The sequence below is a fragment of the Manacus candei genome, unplaced genomic scaffold (genome assembly GCF_025592945.1).
Source record: "Manacus candei isolate 608988 ecotype Guabito, Panama unplaced genomic scaffold, ASM2559294v1 h1tg000002l, whole genome shotgun sequence".
In the NCBI taxonomy this organism is placed as follows: Eukaryota; Metazoa; Chordata; class Aves; order Passeriformes; family Pipridae; genus Manacus; species Manacus candei.
In genome coordinates, this window is record NW_026138050.1 from 14,369,768 (window position 1) to 14,396,844 (window position 27,077).

Below are 27,077 nucleotides of genomic sequence, written 5' to 3' on the forward strand. Positions count from 1 at the left end.
TTCTCTGGGAGCAGACCCTGACACCCCCCCAGCTCCCCCCTCCTGTCAGGGAGTTGCAGAGCCAGAAGGTCCCCCCTGAGCCTCCTTTTCTCCAGGCTGAGCCCCCCCAGCTCCCTCAGCCACTCCTGCTGCTCCAGACCCTTCCCAGCTCCGTTCCCTCTCTGGACCTGCTCCAGCCCTTCAATGTCTCTCTTGTTTTGAGGGGCCCAAAACTGACCTCAGGATTCGAGGTGAGGCCTCAGCAGCGCCCAGCACAGAGAGACAGGCACTGCCCTTGTCCTGCTGCCACACCATTCTTGATGATACATTAGCAGGGATGTAGGAGGTGGCTCCTTGTTCTTCTCAATACCATCTAAACTGTCACTGCAGTTCCTCTTCTGCATCTGAACAAAAATGAAATTTTAGGTGATGTTGATAAAACTTCTCAAATGCTCACCTGTGCTCACCTTTTTAACTCCTCTGAGCACAGCCAGGCTTCCTGTAGCTTAAAGAGCTGGAGGCTGTGCTGTCCAGCACAGCATCCAAACAGTTAACCAAATCCAGTTCCTGCATCTTAATCTGGCAATTTAAAGATAAACTAAACAAATATCAGGGCTGCTCAGAGCCCCACTGAGCAGGAGAAAGGATTCTTATAAACCAGTTTGCATGGTGTAAACCAGACACAGAGAGGGAATCTAGTGTGGCATTTCTGTCTGAACAGCCACTGCTCCTTAGAAATGATTCCAAGGGGCAAATTCCATTTCCAAAGACAAGGCTGACAGGGTTCATAGCTACAGATTCTCCTGCTTTCCCTCCACACTTCCTGCTACTGCTGTTGTTTTCACAGCCCTCTCTTCCCACCACTGTCCAGTGCTTGATGCCCTGAAGAACCAAACAGCATCTGAAGAGAGAAGAACCAACAAATCACCAGCTGGAGGACACAAAGACCAACAATGTAATGGGAAGGGAGAAGTGGAGAGGGTCTGGAAAATAAGTGTTTATTTATCATAAATACAGATCAGCTAGGCGTGCAGTTTATCCCACAGATGAGACAAAAACCCTGGAGACTCTCCAGAAAGCCATATGCTGGAAGGCTGTTTCCCAGTTACTTCCCTTTTTCCACAAGACCACGATGAACTCAGTTATCCAGCAGCTCAGTGATCTTTCCTACCATGGGATTGCACTGACATGTTCCTCCAGCAGTGTCTGTGTCTGCCAAGGGCAGCAATCTATCCATGCCAGCAAACTCCTCCTGCTTGGTCAGAGCTGGAGGTTTCTTAATTAATTAACTCATTTTGCCAGTGCTTATTCAGAGCACAATGGTGCACAGGGATTCAGTGGATGGGGGGTGTATTCACAGACCTAACTGGGAATCTTGCTGCCAACATCTGTTTTGGGAAAGGCCATTTTTAGAAACAGTATGAAAAGAGGCTCTTCAGGCTTGGGCACACTGTTTAAGCAGCAACCTCTGGATTTTGTCCCCACTAAGAACACTGCACTTTGAACAGGCTGATGACGTATGATCTGGTAATTACAGGTGGCTCCTCCTTGTGCAGGGAGGGCTGGATGTCCCTGGCATTGTCCCTGCCCTCTGCCCTGTGAATCCCACACTGGGCACTGCCTACAAGTAGCTGCTGAGAGAGTGGCTGCACTTGAGGCAAGAGAGATCAGCACAGAGTTCATCCTTCAGTCCTTGGGGGCTCAGTTCTTCTCCAGGATTCTGGTGAGGAGTTCATTCAGCCGGCTCACCATTGGCCTGGGATCCTCATTCAGTCCTGCTGCAATCATGGCATTCTCATAAATCTGAAAAAGAGAAGAAAGCACTAAATAAGCAGCAAGAGCAACCTGCATGAGGGAGGAAGGGAATGTCACTCTCCAGGACTTGCATTCTCAGACCAGGCATGTCTTCAAGGCCACGTGATAGGGAAACATACTGACCACAAGTCCTGGAAATACCCAGGGACCACGGAAAGATGCGATTCTTGCCCACTGTAATGCCATTCCCTGCCATGCATGGTCTGCAAGCTGGCTTTGGGGAGGATGGTGCTGCTTCTGGAGAAGGTCTGGCTCTCACCTGGTCAAGCAACATCTGGGCCAGATCAGGCTGACTGTCCTTCAGCTCGTTGAGCTTCTTAATCAGAGCATGTCTGTAAGAGAGAGAGATCAACGCTGAGACTTGGTGATTTTGGCAACAATGAGAAATTTATTTCCCGAACAAGCAGCTAAGCCAAGGTGGGTCACAAAAGGACACTTTCTTTCTCCTGTTCTGGGGGCTTCTCTCTTCTCTCCCATCTGTTCCTATAACCCCCCTGGTCCCCAGAGGGCTGGACACTGTGTGTGTGTGTGGGTGGGTCATGTTGATGGTGCCACACAGCCTCACAGATTAAGGCACTGTAGCACAAGCTGCACTTAATAGTGCTGGTGTCGTCCCCTCTTACCCAGTGTTGATCTCCAGGGTGGGCTGCAGGAGCTGGGCTCGCTCCTCCTGGGTCTTGGCCAGCTGCTGCATGCGCAGGAAGTGGCGGGCAGCGCCCATCTCCAGCACGGTGATCATGGCAGGGTGGGTGTCCAGCCGGGGCGTCACCTGCGGCACAGACAGTGCATGTGCTGCAGGAGGGCAAGGGCTGAGCACTCGGAGTCTCCTCAGCACAGACTCACACCAAGCCCCCACATGATTCACCCCCATCCCACGGGCACTGCCCAAACCAGCAGGAAAGCTGGGGGCCCAAATGGCAGTGGATTGCAGCCAGACCCAAAGCACTCCCTGCTAACACACCTTTCTAGTCCACAGGCAAGAAAGTTACCAAAGCAGCCTGTTCTGGTGTTGCCGTGGGAGTTAGGTGCTGAAAAAAATCTCCAGAGCAGTTAATTAGGGGTGAGATAAGAAAGGGTTTATTTTGCCAAGGCAAGGATGTTACAAGACGCCAGCCCGGCCCTGCCTGAGATGTTACATTTTATAATACCCTCCATCCAATCCCAGATGTGTCCACCCTGTGGCCTTTACTCTGGTCTGCCCCAGGTCCACCCCCTGAGAATTGAGTCGGGGGGCTTTCGGGACCCCCTGTTCATCCCATCTTCACCATCATCAGAGCACAAAGGGTACATAGTTACCTAATTCTTGACCCTATTCTGTGGTTTAGGCCCTGATATGCTGTTCTGCCAACAATCTAGGCCTTGCCTTGACAAAAGACTAAACATTTCTGCTGTATTCAGGGGTATGAGTGATATAGGGAGCATAGAATGGGGTCAGAGGGTTAAGGAATGTGTAAACAAGGGCGTTAGAGAGAAAGGGAAAGGGACAAGGGACAAAGGAGGGAGGGTTACTGCTTTAAAATCTACTTATAAAACTTATAAGGCTTACCAATATTAGAAAAATAAAAAACATTAGGGGCTTAAGGCATCACTGGTAACATGAGCATCAACTAGGAACATGGGCTTTGCTCATTACACATTAGGATAGGGTTCTTCTGCTCCCACACTGACCATCCAAATGACAAATGCCCTCATCCACAGCAGTTACAGACAGGAGGCATGGAGAAGAATGACTTCCCTCAGGGCCCAAAGAAAAATCTGTGGCAGAAGATCCCCAAGCAACCACCACCTTTTTTCCCCAGATTACTACCTCCATGGATCTCCTGTACTCAGTCACCCAAACACAGAATATCCACCTTAACTCCAGTGACTCGAGAGCCCAAGGCATTCCTCATCCAGGCCATCAGATCCTCAGCCTCCTTCTCTGTCAGACGTTCTCCAGCTGGCAGGGAGAGAGGGCACATCTGAGTGTGCATCTATAGTGTGCAGTGGACAGTGAGCTGAGCTGAGCTCAGCCCATTTCACACTTCCATTTATCAATTCTCTTGTGCAAATGGGAAGGCAGCACTGCTCAGCACACAGCTACATATCCTCATCCCAGACCACGCCATACCCAGGGAGGGGGGGGGTTAATGCCCTGCCAGGGCCTACCTGCCTCTATCAGGGCACCAGATTTACATTGTGGGGTTAAAATCAAATCATGGCAATGCCACACACGACATTCCATCTGTTCAAATTTGCTTGAACTTCGATCATGTGGGATGAAAAGGATCTGCAAGAACTCCAAGTTGCCTCACAGCACAAGAATGGCAGGGTGGAAAGGAGGGCTCTTGCTCAGGAGCTACAGGAGCAGGGGTAGAGGTGTGCCCTCACTGGTGGCACAGGGTGGCTGCAGGATGGGCCAGGGGAGCCTCACCTGGGCGGCTCTCCTCAAACTTCTCTTCCTTATAGTGATCAACAACAATGTCTGTCTCCACAGAGATCAGCTTCTTCTTGTCAAACTCACGGAGGTGCAACAGTGTCAGCTCATCAAACTGCTCATAGCAGAACAGCACCTGTGCCAAAAAAGGGACAGCAACACATTGTTTGGGATGTAACAGCATTCCCTCCTTCCCAAGGCAACTCTGCACCAAACAGCAGGAACGTCACATGGGAAACTCACAGGTTCAACCCCATGGTGATTATCACTCAGGGCCCCCCATGAAAGCAAATAAATCACACCCTTGGAGTGATTTATTAACATGGGTGGCAGGTCTGCACCTGAACAAGTCCAGAAACAGCACTGACCCCAGTCCTGAAAGGGGCACGTGTCCACAGAGGTCACCTGAAACACCATTACAGCCCTGCACAGCAGCTCCTGGGCTCCTGCTCTGGGATTCAGCACAGGTATGAAACAGGTGTCAGAACTAGATGTTTGCACAAGTACTAAATCACAGAATATGCTGAGTTGGAAAGGACCCATCAGGATCATGGAGTCCAACTCCTGGCCCTGCACAGGACACCCCAAGAATCCCACAAATGTGCCTGAGAGCATTGTCCAAATGCTTCTTGAACTCAGACAGGCTTGGTGCTGTGACCACTGCCCCGGGGAGCCTGTTCCAGTGCTCGACCACCTCTGGGTGAAAAACCTTTTCCTGATTTCCAACCTAAACCTCCTGACTCAGCTTCATGCTGTTTCCTTCAGTCCTGTCAATGGCCATGAGAGTGAAGAGATTGGTGCTGCCCCTCAGGAGGATGTCAAAGACACCAGTGAGGTCTGACCTGTCTCCTTCAGGCTGAACAAACCAAGCGCCCTCAGCTGCTGCTCATACAGCTTCCCCTCCAGACCCTTCACCATCCTTGTGGCCTCCTTTGGATGCTCTCTAAGAGCTTAATGTCTTTTCTGTATTGTGGTTAGAGTGTGTGACAGGTCCCTCCTGGCCTCACACCATGGTCTGAGCAGAGACAGCAGGCACCCTGCAAAGGCCCCGCGCTGGCAGAGCTCCATCACCGGCCTCGCTGCCCTGCTCAGCTCCAGCCCTGACCACTGCTGCAGCAGCTCAGTGGTGTTCCCCTGGCCATGGCACCGCTGCTCACCCACCTCCATGTCCTTCTTCTTCATGGCCTCGAAGTAGGGGGAGTGCTCGGCCAGGTGGCGGTTGGGGGCACACAGGTAGTAGATGTTCCTGCTCCCGGCCTTCATGCGCGAGGCGTAGTCGGCCAGGCCGGTCAGCTGCCCCGCGGGCAGCGCCGACGACTCGTACCGCAGCAGCTTGGCTATGTCCTCCTGCAGGAAACATGCTCCCGTGAGCTCAGGGCACCTCACTGGACCTCCACCTGACCGCTCCCAGCCCCAGGAATTCCTGTTGGAGCACACGGGCCTCTTTTGCAGCTCTGCAAAAAGACTCAGGGGATTCTGAATCTCTCCTTTCCTGCTCCAGATATTAAGGAGGCAGAAGAGTGACCTAGACAGGATGTAGGTCAAACTCTCCTAAAAATGGGAATGCAGGCAGAGGACAACAGGAGAGGAAGGCCCTACTTTTCTTGCATGTTGTAGTTCATATTGCATCAGGGAGGGGTGACAACAGTGTGGATATAGAGACTCTGCAGGGTCTCAAAGTGGGAAGCAGCACCCAGTGAGAAAAAAGGAGAGTTTGGGCACTACAGAATCAGTATGTCTGGGTAGACCCAGGAACACAAGTTATAGGCATGCAGGTTTCATGGAGAAGTAGCAGTGCCCCTCATCCCAGCTCACAGTAGGAACCAGCAGTCTTTCCCATCAGCTGTGGTGCTTCAGGACTCCTGGTACCTTGACATCCTGCTCTGCGATTGTGACAATCCCCTCTCTCATGAATACCCCGTACTCCTCAAAGAATTTGGCATATTTCTCAGGGTCCTTCTTGCTCTGGTCAATGAAGAACTTGATCACCCTCTTCTGCAAAACATCACGGAGCTTCCTGCAGCAGGAACAAGTCGTTTTAAAGATAGCTGCTAGAGCAAGACAAGAGGTTTTAGGTGAATGTCTCTCTGTGCAGGGTTGTAGTGGTCCACCATCTCCTCCCCCTCATAGCTCTACACCTATTCTTTGATCTCAGGCAGGAGCAGCTCTTGAGCTGCAGACAGACAGAGCTGAGTACAAATGTTCTGCTGAAGCTCCAGTCCTCATGACCTGTGACTCGGTGGTGCTGCAGCACATAACCAGCTGTGCCCAGGGTATCTGCCTCTCTCCCACAACCATGGGACAGGGGTGGCTATACAGGGGTGGTTACACTTGGAGGAACTCTTTCTGAAGGCCTCAAAATCCACTGTGAAGTGACATCGTTATTTGCTGACTACAGTGAAGGCAGAGGCACTTCACCAGCTGTAGAATACAAAGTCAGCCATCAAACCCAACAAGGTAACAAACTCTGGTGTTAAGGAGGAAGAGCCTACTCTCATACTCCAACAATGGCAGCTGTCTGAGAAACAACTCACTTTGTAGACTACAGAAATTCTCAAGGATGCTGCAGTTTACATGCCAGGTCCCTCCAAGTCCCTCTAACTATTGCATCATGTTCTCTTCTCAGCCAGCAAGAAGCTGAAAGAGCCTCAGCAGTCCACAGGATCTACCTCTGGCTTACCTGATAAGGGCACTCTCCTGCAGGAGCTCCCTGCTGAGGTTCAGAGGTATATCCTCACTGTCCACAACACCTGCAACACAGAGCAACCCTTGAACAGTGAGGCAGACACGAGTGCCAGGCTCAGGAATGCACCCCTCAGGAAGCCATGGGCCACAGCCCACTGTTCCTGGTCCCAGCACACACCTCTAAGAAAACGCAGCCACTTAGGCAGGATGTCTGCAGCTTTGGTTTGGATGAGGATTTTGCGGCTGTAGAGGGCAACACTGGAGCCCATTTCCCTGCTGATGTCAAACATGGATGGTTTCTGCAGGAACAAGAGACAGGAGGTAATGCCAGCACTGTGCAGGGCACCCAGCTGCACACTACCAGGTCACCCTGTGGTCTTCCCTACAGTGCTGAACCCCACAAGAGCTGAAATCTTGGCTGGTTTTCCTGGGGACCTACCTGAGCCATTCCCCTGTGGCTCAGCATCCCCACAACCACCCTGTGGCCCCCAGTCCACCGCAGAGATGCCACAGGGGATACTCCTTCCTCCCTGACATTCTGCAGCCTCAGCTTCCCTGAGGAGCTGTCCTGTTCTCCTGTTCTCCCCTTTCAGAGCAGCTGGGCAGATGTCCCAGGTTCCCTGGGCAGATGTCCCAGGTTCCCTGGGCAGGAGGACACGTACTTGCTCGGGCACGTAGAAGATGCTGCGGATGTTGAGGGGAGCGTCGGCCCTGTAGTGCAGGACGTAGCGGGGCTTGTCGTACGCCTGCGCTATGAAGCGGTAGAACTCCTCGTGCTGCCACTCTCCAATGTCCTTGGGGTCCAGCATCCAGAGAGCCTGTGGAGGAGCAGCAGGGAGAGGACTTCCCATCAGCTCTGAAGACTTATGGCTTCACAGCACAGGGCTCTCCTTGAGGTGCACTTTCCCTCCAGGATGATGGAGCAAGGAAATAAGATCTTTCAAACAGACTCCTCTGCATAACCCAGGGGCACTGACTAGAAATGACTGCCCCTCAGCTGACCTCAGAGGTACCTCTTGCCCTGTAGCATACATAAGGCAGCTTTGTGTAGCCCAAAACAAAAGGGATTTGGCTAATCTCCATTGCCTCACACTTGCCCATGGCCAAGAGCATCCTGGACAGATCCCACAGCTCGGCTGACTGGCAGTACTGGTCAAATATCTCAAGGCCTGACCAGCAAAGGAAAAGTGAAAGTTCAAGTGAGTCTGTTGCACTCAGCCTGCCTCTGTGACGGAGGTCACTAGCCCAGCTGAAAACCTGTGAAGAACTCCTGCACTGCCTGTTTTCTGCTGCTTTGTTCTGGAGCAGTTTAGGAGATGCTTTGTGAATCACTGAGCCATCCCTGCTGCAGGCTCACAAAGTGTTCCCGCACTGTTTCACATATCAACATGTGTGTTGAAGCCACAGGGTCCAGAGCAGGCCCTGCCCCATGGCCACATCTTCCACCTGCTGCTGCTCTAACCCCTCCAACGCTTCCTGGAGCACTCAGCCCATGCTCACATCACATCTCAGTTTTCAGCACCTCAGCAAAAGACTCCCCTCTAGCAAAGATGTGGCACTCAACTAAGAACCTCATGTTTCCAGCGGGGTGAAGCCCACCTCACCCACTGCCACTCTGTGCCACCCAAGCCCTCAAGGGTGACAGGAGCGATTTCTGGGGGCAACACAAACATCCAGCCCACCCTCCACCTACCAGAGTCCAAGGGATTCAGGGCCCTGGCAGCCTTGCCCTGCTGCCTTAAAGATTCCTCTCCCTCAGAGTCTTGTTCCACAGGTGGTTTCATAACATTGCCAGCACACACAAGTGTCCTGGAGGGTTTGCAGGATCACAGGGAGGATTAGGGACTCACTGGGAACTCAGGTGCTTTACAGCAGCTGTGTTGGGTAAAATGCTGTGTTCCCAGAGGCTCACTTGTAGCTACAGTTATCCCAGTTAGATTGGAAAAGCCTCCAGCTCCATACTGTGAGATACATGGCAAGCATTCAGGAACTCATCTAGGAGAATCCCCACCAGGGAACTAACTGTGGCTCTGTTTGCAGTGAACTGACACTGACACTGACGTGTGGAAAAACACAAAGCCAAGATCCTGGATAAGGAAAAGGCACGAAACGGGAGCATAATGAATAAAGCTGTTGCTGTATCTCAAGGGAAAACAGACTTTCTGATGAGGAGATAAAAGTCCATGACTCTATTAAGGGCATTTCACCCCTTGCTCTACTGCTGCTCTTCTCCAGGGAGCCTGTTCTATTGATTGTCAGGTAGAGAGAGCAAACAGCTGTCTAATTAAGGGGCACAGCTAGAAAGCCTTTGGAAGAGAAACACTATTATGCAGGAATCCAAATAAATAATCAGTGACTAATAACAGCAATTACAGAATCTTAGATAAATTAACATGATAAAATGTTTAAGTACAGTCTTGAAAGTTTGTTCAGTCAGTGCCACATTCCAGGAAACAAAAGAAGCCACACACATGCTCCCTACCTGCTGTCTTACACGGGAGGAAGCTTTAAACAATCAGAGAAGGGGATGCTGGAGGAAAACGATTCATCGATTTTTGTTTTAAAGATAATTAATTTCTCCCAGGTGATGCCTGCAATTGGGTCAAGAACATCTGACTAAAATGGATCTGGCTGCAATACCATTTAAGTGGTCAGAAAATGCCAGCATCAAGCAGTGCTCAGCTAGGAGAGGGGAATAAATCAGGTTGTGAGCTGAGCTGCTAAAAAAGCCCAACCCATCCCTGGCACTGGCTATCCCATGCTGAAGGAAAAGAACTGCAGGGAGAGGTGTCAGCACACCAGTGATATGAGCAATCCCTACAGCACTAACATGTCACCTGGCTTAAACAGTTAAAATAAGCATTATAAAGCACTGAAATAATAATTCGGGTTAAGGGAAGACCTAGATCTTGCCAATCTGCAAGAATACTCTACAATAAATGCAAACAAGCAGCTCCAGCACAACTGCTGGATTGTCTCCTTTTGTTCTAATCAACTGATCACTACAAGGTCTGTGATATGCTGGACAATCCTCCCCTGATTTCCAGGGACAGCAGCAGCTTTATCCTGTTTCCTGTCTCCTCCACTGGAGGATTAAAGTGGTTCATCTCCACGAGTGACCTGCCTGTGGCCTCCTGCTCACCTGCAACGTGTTAATTCTTTTCCCATTGAGGTACAGGGGGAAGCTGATGAAGTTGCTGTATTTCGTCACCACCTCTGGAATGGAAAGAAGACACAGAAGAGTCACCTTTGTGAAAACAACACAGTAAGAATTCCCTCGGTAGCTGCAGGTGAAAGGAGCTGCAGGAGAGGAAAAATGCTGTAAAATCACCTCCCACTCACGGGCACCAACAGCCTCCAAAGAGCCCCTGGGGGTAACAGCAAAGCCCTCCTCCACTCACCCTTCACTCGGTCTTCATTTGCAAACTCCTTGCAGTCTTCTTTGAGATGGATAATAATCTTAGTCCCAGTCCTGACCCCAGATGCTTCTGCAATCTCAAACATTCCTGAACTAGGATTAGAAACAAACCCTGAGTCAGCTTGTGCCTCAGATACATCCATGATAGGACAGAAAAATGGTTTATTAAACTAAGAGCATGCACAACACTTCAGTGCCAAGAGGAAAAGGCAAAAAGTCTTGGATGCCTGAATGCTCCCCGTGGCTCTGAGAAACCCTCCAAAACATGTGGCTGTTTGTATGTGGCTGTTTTCCCTGCAGAGCCAGACCCAGGACACACTGCTCTGCAAAGACACCAGCTACTGAAAACCCAAGAGAGTCTGACATCTCCATTAACAGATGTTCCCTAATAATTTAAATAACTTAGTACATTCTTTATTCTGAGGAGATTTTAAGGGCATGCTGAGCTTGTCACCTGCAGAAGCTCCAATTTCACCGTGGTCCCACAGCCCACAGCTTTGCCATGACAAAAAAAAGCAAAGGATGAGCGCAAAGATCTGACCTAGAGAAAAGATGTTCCTACAGACCCCAGCACTGCACAAGCTCTGCTCACTGTGGGTGCCCTCAAGCCAAACCCCGGGGGAAGACAAGACCCAAGAGGTTAAATCTGTCCCTGCAACCTGGGGCCTCCCTAAGCTGATTGCCTGGTACTCTCTTTGTCCACAACACACCTGCTCTGATGCAGCAAGTTTGTCCTTGGGGTTTCCACCCTGGCACATTTGGCCACACTTTGCTACCATGTATAACCTGAGTAGGACCTAAACCAGTCAGCCAGGTCCTGAAAGGCCACACAAGCCTGTTTTTGCACAGTTTTCAGTCCATGCCTGGTCTGGACACAGGCCCCCCCACGCTGCCACCCCCTTCTCCAGCCTTACCCATCGGAAGACCAGTGGTAGCCCAGGCTGCCTGGCTCTGCAGACTGGGAGAACACCTCCACTTTATCAGCCACCATGAAGGCTGAGTAGAAACCCACTCCAAACTGGCCGATGATTTTACTGCTGGCTTCAGCTTGGCTCTGCAGAGCATCTAGAAAAGCCTGGAGGAACAAAGGAGACATGAACCAGCACACAGTGACTTCAGGTATCGCTGGGAGGCTGCAATCCATCCCCCAGCCAGGCTCCTCAGGCACTGCAGCTTGGCATTCCAGCACCCTCATCCCACACTTCTGCATCAGTGCTCTGAGGAGAATGCCCAAGGAAAAGGGCTTCTCCAAAGGGACTGCACTTCTGGAAGAGGGGAGCATTGCTTAGAGCAACTCTGGCAGTAAAGAAAAACAAGCAGAGACCATTAAGAGCCAGAAGACTCCACAGGTAGGGTGTAATTTCACAGCTGGGCTGGGGGCCAAGGGAAAAAATGGAATGAGAAATTACTGGGAGAACAAAAGTGGCTGTAATTGGAGTTGAGTTTTCTAAGGGAGGGAGAAGGGTGTTGTTACCTTTGAGCCTGATCGAGCAATGGTTCCAAGATTAGAAACCAGCTCCTCCTGGGTCATCCCAATACCTGTGTCCTGAAAAGAAACAGCAGTTGCAGCTGAAATAACAGTAGGGAAGCATTGCTTTAGCACACAGCACCCCAGAAACTTCTGCCCCTATCTCCCACTCTCTCCTTTCCCTCTGAGCAGTAAATCCAACAACAGACTTCCAGCTGTGACCCCCCCTGCACATGGTCAGGAACACAGACTCAAAGGGCACAGAGCTCTGGGGACACCCACAGCTGTCCTTTGCATATAAACCTCCAGGAAGCTCAGAGACTCTGACCATTCCTCAAGGAAAGACAAAACCATGACAGGCTGGATTCTACATCCCTCTAAAAAGCACAGGATGGCAGGGCAGGAAGGAGATCTCACCCAGCCATGGCCTTGCCGTGCCAGGTGCTGTGCACAGACACCTTCCAATCCTGAACTGGTCCAGAGGGGAGTTGAGGAGCAGTGAGAAGCAGTTTATTTCCATTTGGCAGATGTGGAACCGATGCCCTCACACCAGGAATCAGTGGCAGAGCAGTGAATCCCTGAACTCTCAGGTAGTGCAAACCCTTGTCTACAAACTCCACAGGCACTGATCTCCATCTCTCTGTCTTTTCCTCCCTCCTCTCGCCCTCATTCTGTGCTCCACGAATATGAAACTGTTGATATCCAGGTACCAGAGAGCTGGGAATTGCATTCCCGTGGGAACAGGCTAACCCCAGTGCAGTGCCACACCTCAAGGTGCTCTGTCCAGGCTTTGGAGGCACATGGCTCCTTGTCATCCTCAGTTTATCCCAGCTTTGCATTGCTGCATGCAGATAAACATCTCCCTGCTGCTGGCTCACATGTCTCAGGTAGCAGAGCCTGCAGCAGCACCACCCAGCAAAGGCTGCAGCAAGTCTCAGACCTGGCTGCAGCTTCAATTTGCATGGACCCCAAGGCAACACAGGTTAACAGCAAACCCCAGCTAGAAGTGGCCACCCTCTCACACAGGATCCCAGCAAAAATCTTTCCCACTATATTGTCCAATGTATTTTCAGCCTTGCTCCACGTGCATTTTCCACAGGAGCAAAGGGCAGGCTACTGCCCTCCAGGATGCCACTTCTGAGAACCCAGTGCCCTCTCCCCTTCCCTAATCTCAGCAGCTTCTCTACCTGTCAAGAAACATCCCGAGAAGCCACTTTTACAGGTTCTCTGAGCCACTCCTGAGGTGGAAGCAGGATGAAAATTAGCCAAGTGATAGGTGATTCTCACTCCCATGAGGAGCTCAGCTCTACCTGTGAGCACAGTTATCGTGGCTGACAGCAGCTGGCACATCTGGAGCAGGCTGACACATTCCCAGTGCCGCAAGCAGGGCTGGGATTCAGCATGCAGGGTCAGCAAAACCAGCTGCAGCAGAGCTGGCTGCTGCTCCACGGCTCAGAGGTGAGGGACCAGAGTGACTTCTGGCCCAGCACAGCTCTGCCACCCATTTACTGGGCTTATTTCTAGCAAGGTACATGAATGTCAGTACATATTTCTTAATGAAGGATTGATTGAACTGTTCAACTTGTGAGGTGTCATGAGGGTAAGACATTTTCCTACATCCCCACAAGTCAGAGCACAGCAACACCTTTCCCTTGATTAAATACATTAAGGCTAGTCAGTCCACTTGGCTGAGAGGAGGGATGATGCCCAGTAAGATCTCAACAGTGAGAGATGAAAAGCCAGGAAAAATAAACAGTGTATGGCAAAATCTCAGGAATCTGACATGGTCCCTTCCCCCAGGGAAGAAAAAGCCAGAAAGAGCAGTTTTCAGCATCTGGTTCAGTTTTTGTTCATGCCAGACCCTGAACAGAACTCTTAACTCCTCTGATCCACTCCTATTTATAGTACAGCATGTCATTCCCAAATTCCAGCATGTTAAAAAAAAAAATACATCCCTACCCCATGAATTTATTTGGCTCTTGAATTCTGAACGCTCTGCCAAACTTACTGCAAAATGCTTAATGACAATTCCTGGAAACCAGTTTGGTGAGGGGGAATTGCAAGGAACAAAGAGAGCACGACTCAAACCAGGCTGACTCCACAACAGGGCTGGGACATGGACAGGGAGAGTGGGAAGTGAAGATCCTGGCAAAGCAGGCATTCCCTACTGCAGGAGAACACCTGGGCAGTTTGGATGAAGATGACATCAAGATCCAACCCGCCTTTGCCGTGCCCAGATTTCCTGCAGCTGCCCTCTGGGCTCCCTTCACCACATGGTGCAGCTTGGGGGAATGGGGAATGAAGCAGCAGCAGAGAAATGGGAGCTCAGTTCTGCAGAGCAGGAGCTCTCCAGGGATGGAGAATCAGCTGAACGTGCCCATGAACAGCCTCAGGCTGAGCCAACACAAGCACTGGCAGCTCCAGCTCCATGAAATCCAAGGAAGGAGCTGGCAGGAGTTGCACTGCCCTTCTGTGTTCTTTGCTGCACCAGCCACTGCTCAGCCTCTGAGGCAGGAACCACCCATCACACAACACCTGCAAACACCTTCTACCCACCACCAGCCAGCCACTGCTCCTCCATCAACAGCACAACTTTTCTTCCCCTGCAGACAGTTTCAAGCCCTCCCTTCAACCTGCAAGAAATCTTTTATCAGGCTGACAACAGCCACAGCAGAGCTACTGATAACAGCACAAAGCAATTTGTTCATGGGCTTCACAAAATCCAAGATGTGAGGGATATGCTCAGAGTTCCAAGGGCCAAACGTTTCTCCCCAGCTTGGAGAAACCAAGATGCAGAGTTCAGTGAGCTGACCCTTCGTAAGCTGAAGGTTAATTACAGAAGTCCTGCTCTTACTCCACCTCCTCACCTGGTTGAATTTTCCTTCTGGGACTTCTTAAGGTGCAGAGTAAAGAGCTTCCCCCAAACCATCCTCTCTACAAGACAACACAACAGGCTGCAGACCTTCACCCCGTCTGCTGAGGGACCAGGAAGGGCTTGTGGCCACAGCTGCTGAACTAGGCTCAGTAACATTAACCCCAAAGATACACCAGCTGAACGTTGCTTTTAGCATCTTTTTATGTGTGGAGACCTCCCAGGTACCAAACCTGCTGCTGAACTGCACAGGACCTTTGTGCCTTCTGTGCCCTTTGTTCTCACCCTGTGGTGTGAGTGCTGGATGTTTGCAGAGACCATGCTGGTAAACAAGAACCTGGGCAATGTAAGAGCTTTGCTCATTACCTGAGTCCAATTTAAAGTATTGCAGAGCTTTGTTACACCAAAAAAACCATTAACTAACCAGTAACTGCTGCCTTTGCCACGGCTGCATCTGAAAGAACACCCAGTCAGAGGTACCTGGCTGAGCTACAGTGTCTTTCATTTCACTTTGTTGCAAAACAAATGTTTATTTCACAGTAAAACCTCAACGGGGCATCAGAAGAGCACTGACTATATTATAAAATAAAGACATGCTGCTTTCACCATCTGACAAGGTAAAAAAATCCCCAAATGTGTGTGCCCCCCGATACTGAAATAACTTGATTAAAGAAACTTAAAATTCACAAGACCAGGACAGCAGCTGCACTAGAGCAACATTCTGGTTTAGAACCAATATGGCATCTGCAGCAGCAGCATCCAGCAGAAGAAAAGCCACAATAAAACTGATGCACATGGACACAAGGTGATCTTGGCCTAGTACACAGAAGCTGTCCAAAGCAGGGAGCCTGAGTTTGCCTTTCCAATATCAGTCTCAGTCTCCACCCATCCAGGTCTAAATACCTGCTGTCCAGAAAAAGTACTTCATTTCATCCACTTTGACCTTCCCATTTTTAAATGTGACAGGCTCTTATTCTGGCATGAAGAGAACTAAAAGATTCTGCACTTCCTTCCCTAGGCCGCAGGTTATTTGAGACATGTTTGCATTTCTGGTTCCCTGGCTTATTTGTTGAAGATGATGCAACCACTGGAAGCTGTAACCCATCCCTGCAATGTGGCACGTTCCTGAAAGCTTAATTCCAAGGCTTGCCAAAGTGCAGCCAGATTCACCCCTCCCAGTCCCCCTGTCCATCCCCTGCCCGGGTGGCACACAGATGCTGCAGTGCTGCATGCAGGGAAGGGGGACCTGCTCCCCACCTGCCCCAAGCTTTGCTGGACATGCAGGTGCATCTGCACTGAACTGCTACAGCCCAAACATCCCAATCCTTACAGCTCAAACTTCCCAATCCTTACTGGAGCCCCTCGACAGCCCAGTCCTTTTTACAGGCTGTTTGTAACTGGTAAGGCAGGAGAGATTGCTCAGTGATACAGGGAGCTGTTGCAAGGAGGAGTGGATTTTGCAGTGATTTTAACTCCTCCCCAACACAGCAAACTGGTTATTTTGTGGCTTCACAGACAGGGATTTTGGATGACTGCAACAGCGAGATGAAAGCCCGGCAAAGGGAACTGAGCAGCCCAAGCTCTGGCAGCGACTGCGCTGCTTTCCCATGTTAAAGCAGCAGTCACACTCCCTCCCTCCCCCAGCAGCAGCCATCAGCTCTGTAAACATTTCAAACCATTTCCTCTAAACAGTCCTAGCCCTAAATTAAGCACCAGCAAGGAGCAGGGCTGCAGCCCCGAGCTCACAGAGCACAGCAGAACTGAGCAGCCCTACCACCACTACAGCACAGCCTGTCACCTCCTGCAGCTGCTGAAGGTGAGCTGTGTGCTCACAGGGCCCTGGGATCTGTAAAGGGTTCTCTGTTCCCACCTCAAAGGGTCCAAAACCATGTCTGTAAAGCCTTAGCATGCGGAACTGCAGAGCTCTGCAGAGCTGTCCTCATTGAAAACACACCCTGCACATTTTCAAATAGATTTTCTTAAGAGCTCTGACCTTGCAGGCTGTGGCTGCTACAGATGGAGCTGTCCTAGAAACACGAGGCAGGTTGCAAAGGGATGGAGGAAACAGTGGAATTTGCTAAAATAACGTGACTTTGGTGAAGGGACAGAGGTGGTGGAATCCAGTGAACACACTCCTTTTAGCAGATACAGCACTGCAGTGCTTAGATGGGGTATCCCCGAATGAGAACATCATATCAAAATTCTGAGACTTGCTGTGCTTGTGATTGGAATTCAGTCCTGGCAGAGAAGTAAACAGTCACTGAACAGAGAAGAATGTAATCCTTTACCAGAGCTACATAATCCCCCCAGGAACATGCCTGTAATGGCCATCACACACTACAGACCTGCCTTTTCTCAACTGTGAGACACAAAGAGATGCTACAGGGCTTGGAAGGGGAGGGGAGAGATTCAGCAGGTTCAGAGGCCAAGAGCAGCCTGAAGATCTGAAAAGGATCCAGGGGTGAGACAGTGGGACCTTTCTAGGAAAAACAAAAGGAGTTATCACTGCTACAGGTCATACATGAGGGACCTGCTGCCTCTGTTTAGGTGGGTCCTAGTGAACACAGAGAACACACAGCAGCTAAGGGACAGATCCACCTCTGCCTCAATCATTGCAGCAAGTTTTCCTGCACCTTTGCCTTCTGAAAGGTAGGGAGATGTTCTGAATGAGGCTCGTTCACAGCAATCATTGTAAGCAGTTTGCTTCTTCAGGAGGTTATAAATAACCCCTGACTGGAGGTAAGGAGCTTTCGGCACTCCGGAGAAGGCAAAGCTATTAAGAGATTGGAGCAGTGCTGTTCTTGCTGCTCCTCACAGCCCAGGGCTGCTGCAGTTAAAAGCCTCCTAGTTAAGACTCATTTAATGGCATTAGAGAGGCACAGGCAGGCAGGGGGTTATAAAAAGCCCAGTCCCTGACACATCCAACTGGGATGGCAAACAGGTCTCCAACCAGACTGCCAAAGAAGTGGACAGCTTCCACAGGGAATGTCTCAGTGGAGTCTGAGGCTTTGTGTCCACTGTGATCTCCAAAGGGAAAGACAAGAGCAAGGCAAGAGTGACACCCTGCCCGGGGCTAAGCGAGGGCTTACAGGAGTTACACAGGAGTCAGAAAACTGCAAGTCAGGTGTGAGAGGAATAGCAAAGCCCCTGCACTACGGTTTGAGAAGCTCTGGTTGATGATTGTGTTGCCCACTGACGAGCATTAACTTCCCCATGGCAACCACAGCGCTTGTTCTGCAGAGAAACAGAAATATAAAATAACTCCGCAGCTCTAACAGCCCCTGCTTTGTCCCACGTGAAAAATGTCAGCCCCTGTGCTTTGTCTGTGCCATGTCCCCCCTGCACCTGCTTCAGTCAGCTTTCACTCCCTCATTGCTCTCTTCCTTCTCCTCCACTCTCTTGAGAACACCCGCAGCTGACACAGCTCCATGAGCAAAGTGACCAGTGTGCCTTCTTTGCATCAAGAACTTTGCCAAGAAAACACCAAAACTGAGGCTCAGCTGTCCACCCTGGACAGAGCCACAAACAAGAGCAGCCAAAGTAGAGAGAGAAGGCCCAGCTCCACTCCCCTCCCCATGCTGAGGCCCACATTCACACTGACTGTCCCCCTCCCAGTCAGCACTGTGTCACCAGTAGGGAACAACCACAGCCTGGGCACAGGGAAGTGCTGTGGTACTGCCCAAATCTACAGTCCCACCTGCACCTTAAGGCAGAACCTCAGCATCAGCTGGACTTGGCCTGTCCTTGAGCAGCAGGAGACAGAGACAGTCAGCAGTGGGAGGTTCTTCTCAACACCCCTGCACCTCCCATGACCCAGGTGACAGGGAGGGTCTGCAAACTACCAGGTAACACCTTGGACTTAAGGAGGTGTGGGAAATCCTCCCCAAACATCAGGATGAAACCAGACTCACAACTTACCCACTAGTCAGAAACACACACACGACCTGGGAAGTGCAGGGGTGGGAGAAAAGCTACTGGTAGTTCCCAACAGGGAAAGAAGGAGCAGTAAATTTTCCTATGGGGACAAGTGAGGAGCAGATAAATTGATGGTTTTTCATCACACCCTCAGGTTACAGTCTCATGAACCAGAGCCCAGCTGAGGACACCACACTTCAGTGGAACTGTGCTGCTGCTCAGCTTCCACTGATCCTTCATGGGACAAAGGCCAGGGATATGAGGAGCAAGGAAGAACACTCTCCTGTTACCAAAGGGACATACCTGGATAGTGATGGTTCCCTTTCCACTGTCTGTCTGCAGATGGATCTCCATCTCTGGCAAGGCCTTCCCCTCTGTCATCAGCCGATGGCGCAGCTTCTCCAGCGCGTCGCTGCCATTGGAGATCAGCTCCCGGATAAACACCTGGGGACGAGACACAACCTCCCACTGCAGCCTGGCCTTGTCCCCTGCATGGCACTTCCAGAGACCCAGGAGCTCACTGGCTGCCCACAGACTAATTCCCAGCTCCCCAGACTGTGTTTCCCCATTATCTGCCAGGAGAACCGTTTGTCTGAACTCGGCATGAAAGTGTAGAGGCTCTGAGACTCACAGAGTCCTCTGGCTGTACCTAAAAATTGTTTTAAAAACACATTTTCAAGGTCTCTTAAAAAAACATCATTCAAGGAAGCCTGACATGAACAGCACAGGACTTGCTGGAACGGAGCAGTTCACTCTCCCAGCTCAGCTGTTTGAGATGTACCCCTTGACAGAGACAGAGCTTTGCCCACAGAAAATCTCCCAGCAAACAGTGGGTGTCTCACCTCCTTCTCCGAGTACAGGGAACGGGCAACAATGTCCAGCAGTTTCTTTGTTTCAGCCTGAAACTCATGTTTAGAAGCTGCACCTGGAATAAAACATTAGAGTTGGGGTTGCTCAGCCTGGAGAAGAGAAGGCTCCAGGGAGACCTCAGAGCCCCTTCCAGTGCCTAAAGGGGCTCCAAGAGAGCTGGAGAAGGACTTTGGGAAAGGGTCTGGAGTGACAGGACAAGGGGCACTGGCTTCCCACTGACACAGGGCAGAGTTAGATGGGATATTGGGAAGAAATCCTTCCCTGTAAGTGTGGTGAGGTTGCCCAGAGAAGCTGTGGCTGCTCCATCCCTGGAAGTGTTCAAGGCCAGGCTGGGTGGGGCTTGGAGCAGCCTGGGCTAGTGGAAGGTGTCCCTGCCCATGGCAGGGGGTGGAACAGGATGAGCTTTAATGTCCCTTCCAACCCAAACCATTCCATGATTCTGTGAGAGTCACAGACACACCTTTAAGGCACTTCACCAGGGTCCTGTTGGGAAGGAAGGCAAAACCACAGTCTTACCATGTGCTTCAGCTTCCCAGGAGTGACAGCCTGAAGCAGGATGGGACACACAGGCAGCCATGGCCTCCAACAAGGACAACAAAGGTGCTGTTTACACCCCCCTTTGAGGCAACTTTGCCAACAGACACTTGGCTTCTGCACCTCAACGAGCACATACCTACAGCCACCTCTGCAGGGGGGAGCTGTGCCCAGGAAGAGACATTTCCTCAGAGAGAGTAACACCACAAAAATCTCAGCTGAAAGACCTTGGCCTCTTAAAAATAGCATCCTTCCTGCAAGAGGCATTAGAGAACCCTGAGGCAACATGGGCAAAGCCACAGGTCCCAGGTCACCTCTGCTGTGCCTTGCTGGGGAGAACCTACATCCCCCAGGGATGGAGTGAATCCTGGGTGTGGGCAGCAGCTGGAGCAGCACATCAACCCCACTGGGGGGTCCAGAGCCTTGCAGTCTCAAAAGTACCTCCCAGAAAAACCATGGAGGCACAGAATTTAGACATTATTTCTATGCTGGAATAATTCACGTGACTTTGCTTTAGAGCACCTCTCCCTGGAGATGTGCAAAGCAATTCACTCTAACTAAAGGGCTGATGCCAGGATTCTCATTAGACCTCCAGGATCCACAGCAATGACCTGGGCAGGCACAGCTTGCTCCTGGGACAAAAAAAAAAATCTCTTTTTAGCCAATTCTAGTGGCTGTGGAGCCTCCACACACACACACGACCATCAATAGCCTGGCTAAGCCCCTGGATGCAGCCTTGATGGCCTTGTTTCTCAGGAAAGGCCATTCTGACCTCCACATCCCAGTCCTGGGAGGTGATGGTGCAGTTCAGATTCAAAGGATGTGAGGACCAAATCTGCACCTCCTCCAGAGGAGGGGTCACCTGCACCCACAGCTCATCCCAGGCACACCCCAAGAGTGTCCCCACAGGAGCTGTGTGTCCGTGCCCACCTTTCACGTTCTCCGTGTTGCTGATGATGGTGTGCAGGGGCTCCTCCTCTTTGCTCTCCGCCGTCTGGGTGCTGTATGTCCTGTATGTCCTGTATGTCCTGTATGTCCTGTATGTCCTGTATGTCCTGTATGTCCGCACGGCGGGAATGCTGCTGGCGGGAATGTCGTACCGGAGGCTCCAACGATGGACTGCTTGTCTTTGCAAACACGCTGCTCCTTTTGCTAAAGACACAAGTGAAGACACTTCGCTACACACCACAAGTCCAGCAGCAGCAGGAGCAGTCCTTAAAGGTCCCACCTAAGCAATCCCACGGGAGTTACACAGTGCAAGCAAGACTGAAGTTCCCCCACAATCCAAAAGCCACTATTCCCCTCTGGCATTGCCTTTACTCTTCTGAATTAAAATTCTATCCAGAAGATGACAATTAGCAGCCTTCCCAAGGAATTAAGCAGTGAGGAAGAGGCAGTCTGCAGCTTCCATTGCTGTTACCTGGCCAGGCTGAAGACAACTCCCATATCCCTGCCTGTGAAAACATAAACTGGCAATAAATACCTGGCCCTTGACTGTCCAAGCACAGGGATTACATCTCCCAACAAAGCTGGCTCCAGGCCGAGCAGCACATGCAGCAGCAAAACCACCAGTCAACAAAATCAGTGGGGAAAACAGGACCAGTTGGGAATGTCACCAGCCCTGTTAAGGTCAGGGATTCCCAATTCTCCTCTTTCCATTGTGCCCAGGTGAACCCAACATTCTTCTTTTTCGTAGGGGATGAATCAAAGCCAAACCATTGGTCAAAAGACCATTTTCAGCACTACAGAGCTCTGCCCAAAGCCCTTTCCTTGGTGTGATCTCTGCACTGTTGGGAGAATGGCCTGTGCCAGAGCAGGGTCCTGGAGGGTTTGGATCTGACCTGGGGCAGGCAGTGACTTGGTGACTTGGCCTCCTCCAGCCACAGAGTTGCTCTGGGAAGCAGAGAAGGGACCAGCACAGCCTGGGCAGAGCAGGGAGAACATGGATAAGCAGCAGAAGTGGCAGGAAGCAGTGACAAGCCCAGGCTTTTCTTACAGCTCACTCTGTGCCTGCAGGCTGTTTTATCCAGCAAGGGAAGGAGGCAAACCCTACACTCTACATCTTCAAGGTGTCCTTTCTTTAGATGACTGGGTACAAAAACACGGAAAAACACTGAACCAAAAACCACAGTGAGAGTCCCAAAGTGCACCTGTGACCCCCCTGGAAACAGCTTCTTTGGCCATGCTCTGCCCCCAGGCCAGCTGACATGCTGGGAGAGCTTGGCTCCCTCCTGAACCTTCCTCCACCCTGCCACAGCCCTCAAGTGAACTCTCCATCCCAGCCCTTTCAGCAACATCCCTTGTCAGCCTCAAGCTCACCTTGGGAAGTCTCAACCTCCCTCCACAAGTGCTCTGCAAACCTCCTGCCACCCACAGCAGGTCCTACAGCTGGTGTGGTCACTGAGAACAGGTCTTGCTGCTCCAGACCCTCATGTTGGGCTCTCCAGATCAGGAGAACACAAACCCCTGAGCTTTGACAGCACTCCTGGCTCCTGCCTCTTCCCCAAGAGCTGATCGAGGAGGCTGTCAGTCCTCATTCTTCCTTCTCCTCCTCCTCACAGAAAGCTTTGAATCAAGATCCACTTCTGCAGCCAGAAGCTTGAATTACTCCCCAGTCATTCTGCCCTTAAAGAAAAGAGCCCACAAATAGTTCTTAATGCATCTGAACACCTCCTACACACATAACTGTGCTCTCTGCGTCACAAACAGCTCTGCTGCATTATCACAGGACATGTTCTGTAACTTCCATTCAACTGCCTTTGCTGGGATCATCTGAGAAAGCAGCAAGGAAAACAGCCTGGGTGACCACAGTGGAAAGCAGGGGAGCACTCACTGTCCAGCCCGTCGAGCTTCAGAGGGGAAGGGCCTGCAGCCCAAGGGTTACATATTTTATTTATATATATAATATATTTATATCCTATATTTATGTATATTTTATATATTTATATATATTTACCCAAGGTGCACTTATTTCATGCTCCTGTTATGCTGGGTGCTGTAGGATACTGCAGTTGTACAAATATACACACACACACATTTCCCAACCAGCAGAAATAAAAGAGGGAATTTTGCTCCCTCCCTGACTCCAGGATCCAGAAAGGACACACACCAGCAGCAGCTCCCTGGTAACCTTAAGGCCACTTCTATCATCCAGGCAGCAATGCCCCACAGCCACCATAACAACTCATAAACACCAACTGACTCTAGAAACCACAGCTATCTATAATTTTATTTCTAGCTATTTATAATTTTGCACATATTCATGTTTTTTGCCTCCCTACCTCTAAAGCACAGTGACAGATCACCACCCATCAGTTTGGAAGTTACTTTTGGATTTGTGTAATGTTTGGTCTTATCCTCCTTAATTAACAGTGCCAGGGAGAGACACAGTTCATTAAATACGAGCTGCAGCATCTTCAGACCATTTGCCTCTCGGCAAGTCCTCGCCTGGAGCACGGGAACAGGAAAAGCTTGTGGCTGTTCTGGGTATAAAACCACAATTATCAGCACACAAGAGCTGTGGAGAAAGTACCTGCAGAGTTAACAGGTTATGTGACACTTGGAAGGAGCCCAAATTCCAAGGACCAAGAGATGAAGAAGGAACGGCTCTTGCCCCAGATGAGTGCTGTGATGTGCTGGGGCAAATCAGGTCTTTTGATAACGAGTTAATCAAATGTGGAGCTTTATCACAGCCCATGTACATTTCTATGCCCATCACTGCCCCACCTGCACCAGGAGAGAAGGAGAAACCCACACTACTCCCCAGCTTCCAGCTCTCCGTGATCCCAAGTGACCTGCGCCTATGGCCACAGAGCCACCTCGCACACGGGGAACACAAGGCAAAGACAAGGACCCTCATCCCCATGGGCTCCTTTTGATCCAGACACCAGGATGCCTCAGCAATTCCCAAAGCCAACCAGCCCCCCAGGAAACACAGCCTCTTCCTGGAACAGGACTGCAGCCCCCAGGAAACACAGCCTCTTCCTGGACAAGGACTGCAGCGAGCTGAGCCCAGTGCCAGTTAGAGATTTAGGGTGGGAAATCCAGCACAAAGCAGTCTGTGGCTCAAAACAAAAGAGGAGAATTTGGGTCAGCAGAAATTACCATAACAGCTCCGTGCAGGGCAGCCCTGGGCCCAGGGAGGCTCGTGCAGACAATAAACACTCCCAGTTCAGACCTCATCAGACAAAAAGGCTCCCTAGCTGGGCACCAGATCCACATGAACCTGGGGACAAGAGGTTCTCTGACTGACCTGCTCCCACCAACACATCTCCCAAAAACCTCTGCAGCAGCTTCAGCCCTCAGCATTGTGAGAGCAAACACTGCCAGTTCTGCAGGGCCGAAGGGAGGGGACGGCTGTCCCTGCAGCCTGTGTCCAACTGAAAGGACACAACCTCCTGCTCCTCCCTCTTTATTCCCACCCCACACAGCTTCTGCTCACTATTTTTTCCCCTGAAGGACCTGACTGACAGGTTAAGGAATAAACTCTGGCTCTGCTGGCGTATATCTAACCCACCAGAGGCACATGGCTTTGTTCCCAGACACAGATACCAACAAGCCACTGGGGATTTCCGTGGAGGAAGAGCTGGATTGCCCAGAAACACTGAAGTGGCTCTCGGTGGCACAATTAATCTGACATCCGACCCCGACAGTGACCTTATTTGTCATACAATTTCCTCTGTCACATTCTTTCTTCATAACCCACAGGGAAACCACAGACCACAGTGACAACCTACCAGCTGGACCAGGGGCCAGACAACAGAGAAGGAAACACAGAGCACAGCATGGGCTGCTCGCAGGAGACACAGAGGAAGCTCATCACTGTGCCTCAGTTAATGACAACTCCAGCCTGTGCATGATGGCCTTGATAAGAGAGCACATCCCACAATCAAGGCCTCAGAGTTTGGATTTTCTTAGCACTCACTCCTGCCAGCTGTCTGAGGTGAAACCTCGAGTTGCACCTCGAGTGGGACAAGCAAACCCTTCAGGCTCATATGTAAAGTCCCCTGGTACTGACATGGCCAGAGAACAGCCCACTGCTGCCTTCTGCCCTCACCCAGGTCCCCATGGACGTGCTGGACACCCTGTATGAGCCAGGGCAGGAACTGGGACATGATACACAATCTGAACAGTCTACCCAGCCTGTATGAGCCAGCTGAGAAACCTGGACATGCTGGACACCCTGTATGAGCCGGGGCAGGAATTGGGACATGCTGCATGATGTGAATGTGCTGTATGAGCTGGGACATGAACTGGGACACCACACACGATCTGAACGTGCTGCACAGCCTACATGAGCCAGCAGATAAACCCGGACATCCCACAACCCTGTATGAGCCAGCAGACGAACTGGGACATGCTGCACACCCTGTGTGAACCAGGACATGAGCTGGCACATGCTGCATGTCCTGAACATGCTGTGTGAGCCAAAAGATTAATTTGGATATGCTACAAACCCTGTCTGAGCCAGGACATGAACCTGGACACGCTGGTTGCCCTGACCGTGCCCTCTGCCCGACACGAGACATCAGAAGCACCCGAGCTGTGCTCTATTCCCTGTACAATCCCAGAGGAACTCGCCCTCGCGCAGGAAGGAGCGCTGGGCGTTCTCACGTCTATTCCTGCCGAGCGGCCACGGCGGAACCAGCCGAGACCGACGGGGCACTGCCGGTGAGACTCGGGCCCTGCGGCCCTGCCGAAGGACACCGCGGGGCCGAGCGCGGCTCCGCGCAGGCGAAGGAGCGCGCCCGCCGGGCCGAGCCAAGGAGGACCGGCCGCCCCCTCACGCCGCCCGCTGTCCCGCTCACCTGCGGGTGGGCGCGGCCCGAGTATGGCCCCGAGGGGCCGCAGGGCCGGGAGAAGCCCCCGCGCCCCCCTCACCGCCGCTACCGCCGCCGCCGCCATGGCCGCGCTGCCCTCGCGCGGCGCCCCGAGATGACGTCACGGGGAGCCGGGGCGCGAGGCATCCCCCGCGCGCGGGCGGCGCGAGATGGCGTCACTGGGCCCCTCAGCCCGCGCGCGCTCGGCGCTTCAGGGACCCTCCGAGTCCGCTCCGAGACCCCGGGCCGGGCACCCTCAGGGATCCTCCCTAGTGCCCTCCGAGACCCCGGGTCGGGCACCCTCAGGGCTCCTCCCTAGTGCCCTCAGAGACCCCGGGCCGGGCACCCTCAGGGCTCCTCCCTAGTGCCCTCAGAGACCCCGGGCCGAGCACTATCAGGGCTCCTCCCTAGTGCCCTCAGAGACCCCGGGCCGGGCACCCTCAGGGATCCTCCCTAGTGCCCTCAGAGACCCCGGGCCGAGCACCTTCAGGGCACCTCCTGGGTCCCCTCATGGCCTCCGGGTCGAGCACCCTCGGGTCTCTTCTTCCGACTCCCCTCACAGCCCCGCCTGGGTCCCCTCATGGCCGTTCCCGAGTGCCCTCACGGCCCCAGGTTGGGTGCCCCCCATCACGGTCTCGGGCTCTGTCCCCTCACGGCCCCGGCTGCCCTTCACGGCCCTCGGGCTGAGTCCCCTCCCGGCCCTGCCCGGGTCCCCTCACGGCAGGTTTCCAGGGCTCTGCCAGGAGGTTGGATGCCAAGCCCAGGACGCCACTTCCAAGCCGTTTGATGGTAAAAATTCCGGTCTGTGTTTCTGAGGACTCGGTAGGATCAGGGAGCCAGACGCAGGTTACAAACCGCACAGAGGCCCTGCGGGTGTGTCACCGCTGGTGACCCGGGGAGCCTGTTCCAGGGACAGGCCGTGGCAGGAGCTCGGCAGTCGGAGCTGGCACAGCTCAGTGCACAGCTCAGTGCACAGCTCAGTGCACAGTGGCTCTCCCAGTTCCCCCACGGAGGGAGCTGAGGGCCAAGGAAGGGCTGTGCTGGGCAGGGGGCAGCCCTCAGGAGGCCCCTGTGTGCTGCACCTGGGCCGGGCTCCCCTGCTCGACTCTGGATAAATTGCTAAACACCTCATTTTTCTGCTTCTCCGAAACTCCTCATCTCCCGGGGCTCCTGGAGCATAGATCATTGAGATCTTAAGGGCTGAGGAACTGGAGAAAGGCTTTGGAAGGGGTGCAGGTGAGAGCGGAAATGAACCACTCCAGCAAGAGCCAAATTTGGAACGTGTG

General features: G+C 52.0%; 1 protein-coding gene across 2 annotated transcripts; it reads right to left on the bottom strand.

Annotated features, from left to right (window-relative positions):
* Positions 1-956: 956 nt before the first annotated feature.
* Positions 957-25,911, bottom strand: TRAP1 (TNF receptor associated protein 1). 2 transcript variants are annotated; one of them, XM_051780636.1, is made up of 19 exons: positions 25,780-25,911; positions 21,010-21,124; positions 20,903-20,973; positions 19,411-19,493; positions 18,872-19,012; positions 11,788-11,859; positions 11,228-11,388; positions 10,297-10,406; positions 10,038-10,111; positions 7,558-7,713; positions 7,074-7,194; positions 6,891-6,960; positions 6,080-6,227; positions 5,372-5,557; positions 4,208-4,346; positions 3,648-3,733; positions 2,418-2,563; positions 2,054-2,126; positions 957-1,782 (listed from the first exon to the last, which is right to left on the bottom strand). In XM_051780636.1, exons 1-19 carry the CDS (start codon positions 25,874-25,876, stop codon positions 1,681-1,683), a joined length of 2,151 nt encoding a protein of 716 aa, XP_051636596.1. In that variant the 5' UTR covers positions 25,877-25,911; the 3' UTR covers positions 957-1,680. The 2 variants fall into 2 exon arrangements, with proteins under 2 accessions (XP_051636596.1, XP_051636586.1); XM_051780626.1 differs by having other exon boundaries at positions 20,903-21,124.
* Between the last annotated feature and the right edge of the window lie 1,166 nt (positions 25,912-27,077).

Excerpts from the sequence above, each read along its gene's own strand:
- TRAP1 (XM_051780626.1), bottom strand. The coding sequence starts at position 25,876 with ATGGCGGCGGCGGCGGTAGCGGCGGTGAGGGGGGCGCGGGGGCTTCTC. Across the intron at positions 10,407-11,227 it reads TACCACTGGTCTTCCGATGG|TTCAGGAATGTTTGAGATTG; the intron begins GTAAGGCTGGAG and ends TTCTAATCCTAG. Across the intron at positions 10,112-10,296 it reads AAATGAAGACCGAGTGAAGG|AGGTGGTGACGAAATACAGC; the intron begins GTGAGTGGAGGA and ends TTTCCATTCCAG.